Source organism: Protomyctophum parallelum (genome assembly GCF_964188405.1).
Source record: "Protomyctophum parallelum genome assembly, chromosome: 1".
In the NCBI taxonomy this organism is placed as follows: domain Eukaryota; kingdom Metazoa; phylum Chordata; class Actinopteri; order Myctophiformes; family Myctophidae; genus Protomyctophum; species Protomyctophum parallelum.
The window spans coordinates 5,001-10,000 of NC_139697.1; the positions used below are offsets into that span (position 1 = coordinate 5,001).

At 45.0% G+C, this 5,000-nt stretch overlaps 1 protein-coding gene across 1 annotated transcript in view; it reads left to right on the forward strand.

Annotated features, from left to right (window-relative positions):
* Window positions 1-5,000, forward strand: part of itgb8 (integrin, beta 8) — a gene marked incomplete at both ends in the record, with an annotated part of 56,272 nt that overhangs the window by 4,156 nt on the left and 47,116 nt on the right. Inside the window, one exon of the mRNA XM_083783732.1 lies at window positions 4,458-4,616. Within this exon, the coding sequence (XP_083639858.1) occupies window positions 4,458-4,616 (159 nt within the window). The remainder of the gene's footprint in view (window positions 1-4,457; window positions 4,617-5,000) is intronic.

The following is a 5,000-nucleotide window of genomic DNA, read 5'->3' on the forward strand; positions in this document are numbered from 1 at the left end:
TGTTAATTTAACTCTGAGAGTGTACAAATGGAACCACATTTGGTTCCATTTTGTACACTTAAGCAATATTACACCAGAGGGTGTTGTTTAACGTGATTATCGCCACGACAGTCGAGTTCCTCAAGCATCACTGAAGTGGCAATAATCACTTTAAACCACACCCTCGAGTGTAATATTGCAATTCTACCACAGTTACCCTTAAAACTATAAGAAAATCGCTGAAAAAAAATAATATTTTTAATGACAGATGTAGTCACTACTACGACCACAAATGTCCAAAGAAACTAGCTAGCGTAGCCACCCAGTTTGCTGTAGCGCTCTGGGAGAACAGAGTGGCTGAATTCTTTGTTTTGATTATAGGTGGTGAACGGTGCTGGTTTGATCCACCACCGTTTCAACCAATCAGATTGCTTCCTCGAAACGACCTGTTGTAGAATCCGTGTTACAGACCGACCCATTAGGGTCCATTTGGTTACAAACTATAATTCAGCTGGGGTGCAGCCCGGCCCCCTGGGCCTCACTCAGGGACCCCTGGGGGTCCCCGGACCCCACTTTGGGGGGAACCCACTGGCCTACAGTATACAATTGGATTGGCTTATGTTTCTAAATCCACTCGCAAAGGAAAGGGACGGAATTTAATGTCAGACAATGAGATCTATTGAGTCATTTCATTTTTCAATTAAATTATCCACTTAACCCATTCTGAACGGGAACCCCTTTTGGTGTTATAGCATCATGTTATGCTTTAGCTATTGAAAAATAGCAGACCTACAAGCTCGTATCGCGCCACCGAGTGGCGCGATACGAGCTTGTAGGTCTGCTATTTTTGAAAAATCAAAGAACGACTGACATTTTTTAGAATCTGATCTCAGGTCAGAATGGGTTAATCGGACCAGTGTGGTGTCCAGTGGAAACCTCGTATGAATCTGATCTCAGGTCAGAATGGGTTAACCACTTAACCCTTATACACTTAGCTGCCTGGGGTGCGGGACTCCATACGAGCTATAGGTTCATGTGTTCATCGGACACCGCCGATCTAAAATCTTATACGACATGTTGTGACAGGACGGACGATGCTATATTCGTCAGAATGTTCGTCCCAGAATTCTGTATTTAAGTCCGACGTCATTTTGTAGTCCTAGTTACGTCCAGGTCATTTTGTAGTGCTACGTTATGTCCGGGTCATTTTGTAGTCGTATACGTTACGTCCGGGTCATTTGGTAGTCCTAGTTACGTCCGGGTCATTTTGTAGTCCTAGTTACGTCCGGGTCATTTTGTAGTCCTATACGTTACGCCCGGGTCATTTTGTAGTCCTAGTTACGTCCGGGTCCAAGTGGCACCAGCTCCCGTCCGCATCTCATTGTAAATTGAATATTTAAACGCGTGAATCTTTTTACATTGACGTTATTTTTCAGAAAGGAAGCCATAGAGGGTTAAAATGGGTCTTAATGCTTCCAACTCGAGTGGAATTATTAATGTTTTGTACAAGTGTCCATGACAACAAAAATATATGATGTGGAGACAATAAAGACTATTATCATTATTATTGAAGGTGCTCGGTAAAATATTTCGGGGGTATATTTAGAATGTGTGCAGGCTTGAGTATGTTGAATCTAGTTTGCATTAATGAGGATTTAGTTGACACAATGAAATAAAATGGCGATAGTATTCCATGTGGGGCAGACGGCCTGTCACAGCCAGACGGCCTGCACGCGCGCACGTGCTCGCACACACACACACACACACACACACACACACACACACACACACACACACACACACACACACACACACACACACACACACACACACACAGACACACAACACACACAATATGTGGTCATCATTATACACGACACATTTCTCCGTTATTAACACAGGCACACTCAGAGGTCTGATGCCATAAAATGAGTATTTGCTTTCAATAGACCCCCCCCCCCCCCCCCACCACACACACACACACACACACACACACACACACACACACACACACACACACTTGCTTATATGTCTCCCCAGTGGGGGGTTATGAGTCAAAGCTCTTGGGGGAGCCACTGTGTAAGCAGCGTGTGTGTGTGTGTGTGTGTGTGTGTGTGTGTGTGTGTGGGAGAGGGGGGGTGAGAGGGAGGGGGGGGGGGGGGTACCACCGTGGTCATAGAACTCCCAAAATAACTTCTTCATCAGCCTGGACCGTTCTCACAGGACCGCTGTGTCTCCTCGCACGCACGCACGCACGCACGCACGCACACACGCACGCACGCACACACGCACGCACGCACGCACACACACACGCACGCACGCACACACGCACGCACGCACGCACGACCACACACAGGACTATATAATCTCACGCACACACGCTCTGCTGTGTGACTAACCTGGAAAACTCAACACACGGAGACGGGAATGCTGTGACGGCATTTTTCAGAAAACTGTCAGGATGTATAGAAGACATTTTTAGAATCTGATCTCGGGTCAGAATGGGATACGGCCCTGACTATAGACCACCTGCCAGGGCTTATAGTTAGTAGTGGCAGCAAATGGAACCAATTTGGGATTTTGGGACATTCATTAATCAGAAAAAGGGTATATTGACTCAACTCCTGTGCACGGTATACAGATAATGGCTATACACTAATAGCATTCGTTCATTTTTAAACATCAAGGCTCATTCTTTGGTTAACGGCATTATATGTCCCATTCTGAACGGGAACACATTTTGGTGTTAGCATCATGTTATGCTTTAGCTATTGAAAAATAGCAGATCTACAAGCTCATAGCGCGCCACTCGAGCTTGTAGGTCTGCTATTTTTGAAAAATCAAAGAACGACTGACATTTTTAGAATCTGATCTCAGGTCAGAATGGGTTAATCAGACCAGTGTGTGTCCAGTGGAAACCTCGTATGAATCTGATCTCAGGTCAGAATGGTCTAATGAATAAATGAGCGCTATACTGTAGCTCTGCTGCTGAACTAAAACTGAAATTCTTATGTTTGCTTTTGTTTCAAACGACCGGCGCGTTGACTGATGATCCATTTATTATGCTGTGTGCACGTGAGTGAGCGTGCGTGCATGTGTGCGTGCCCTTTACATCGAGGTTGCTTACAATTTACAATTTACAATTTAGGCATTTAGCAGACGCTCTTAATCCAGAGCGACTTACATTAAGCAAGAACAAAAGCATGGGAATACATCACATAAAAACATTTATCATGAAACATGCGTAAGCTAAGAAAGTAACAGTGGAATATCTATATAATGAAACTATACATATAAACTATACATATATACTATACTATGCTATCCATATGTACTATGGCGTGCTATGACTACATACAATACAATTATAGTGCTGTCTACATAACATGCTATAAGTCTGTATCAAAATGCTATCTAAGTCTACAGAAATGCTATCTAAGTCTACAGAAATGCTATCTAAGTCTACAGAAATGCTATCTAAGTCTACAGAAATGCTATCTAAGTCTACAGAAATGCTATCTAAGTCTACAGAAATGCTATCTAAGTCTACAGAAATGCTATCTAAGGGGGTGGGGTAAGTGCTTCTCGCCCTCACGGCGTCTCACTGGTTCCCTGTTCCCTTCATATTTGTGTCGTCGTATGCTCTCCTTTTCCTGGAGATGGAATGCCGTGATGTGTACAGTATAGTGTAGTATAGTGTACAGTGTTTGTTAAAATGTCGTTTTTATGTGGGCACGCCCACCAGTTGGGTGGTGATGGGTGGTGATCCACCTGAACTGAAGCCACACCCACAGCTGTAGTTATAGTTGTATGATAAAGGGGGGGTGCGGTTAGGGGAGGGGCTGATAGTGTGATGTCACTATATTACTGTTTATTCCATTGGCCCGTTTTGACTGTCAAGGGTTCAGCCTCCAGGAAGAAACCCTCGAAGTGAACATAATAATAATAATAAAACTTTATTTGCATAGCACCTTTCATGACATGAAATGCAGCTCAAAGTGCTTTACAGAACAATGGAGAATAAAAGAAAAGCAAGGCAATGACATTAAAAAACAAGCAGTTACAGTGAGGACATGAAAAATAAAAAATATAAGATCAATTAAAGGCAATGTAAAAACATGAGAAAAAATAAAGGGAAGCTCCGCACACTCAGATCTGTTGCACAATCAATGTATTTATTTAGCAATCTTTCTACAGTCTACTAACTGAAGAAGGTCAGTAGACCAATTCTCCCATTATAAAGAAAGAAAGCATTTGTAATTCTATTATGCATGTAATGTGCATGTCATCACCTGTACACCAGATTAGAGGAATTTTCAAAATATGGATTTTTTTAATTCCCAAGGGAAGACCTCTTGTCGTCCGTGGCATCCGGTACTTAATTGGCAATTAGACGGGATGACGTTTATGGCTACCAAACAGTTAAAATGTGTGCGTGTGTGTGTGTGTGTGTGTGTGTGTGTGTGTGTGGTCCTCAGAGCGCGGTGGGCTGGCGCGCGGAGGCCAAGCGTCTGCTGCTGCTGATGACCGACCAGCCGTCCCACCTGGCGCTGGACAGCAGGCTGGCGGGCATCGTCACCCCCCACGACGGGCGCTGCCACCTGGAGAACAACATCTACATGGAGAGCACCACCATGGTGAGAGGCAGCACCATGCAGGGTCCATTTAGAGCACCACCATGGTGAGAGGCAGCACCATGCAGGGTCCTTCTGGTTTCTCACCACCATGGTGAGAGGCAGCACCATGCAGGGTCCTTCTGGTTTATCACCACCATGGTGAGAGGCAGCACCATGCAGGGTCCTTCTGGTTTCTCACCACCATGGTGAGAGGCAGCACCATGCAGGGTCCTTCTGGTTTCTCACCACCATGGTGAGAGGCAGCACCATGCAGGGTCCTTCTGGTTTATCACCACCATGGTGAGAGGCAGCACCATGCAGGGTCCTTCTGGTTTCTCACCACCATGGTGAGAGGCAGCACCATGCAGGGTCCTTCTGGTTTCTCACCACCATGGTGAGAGGCAG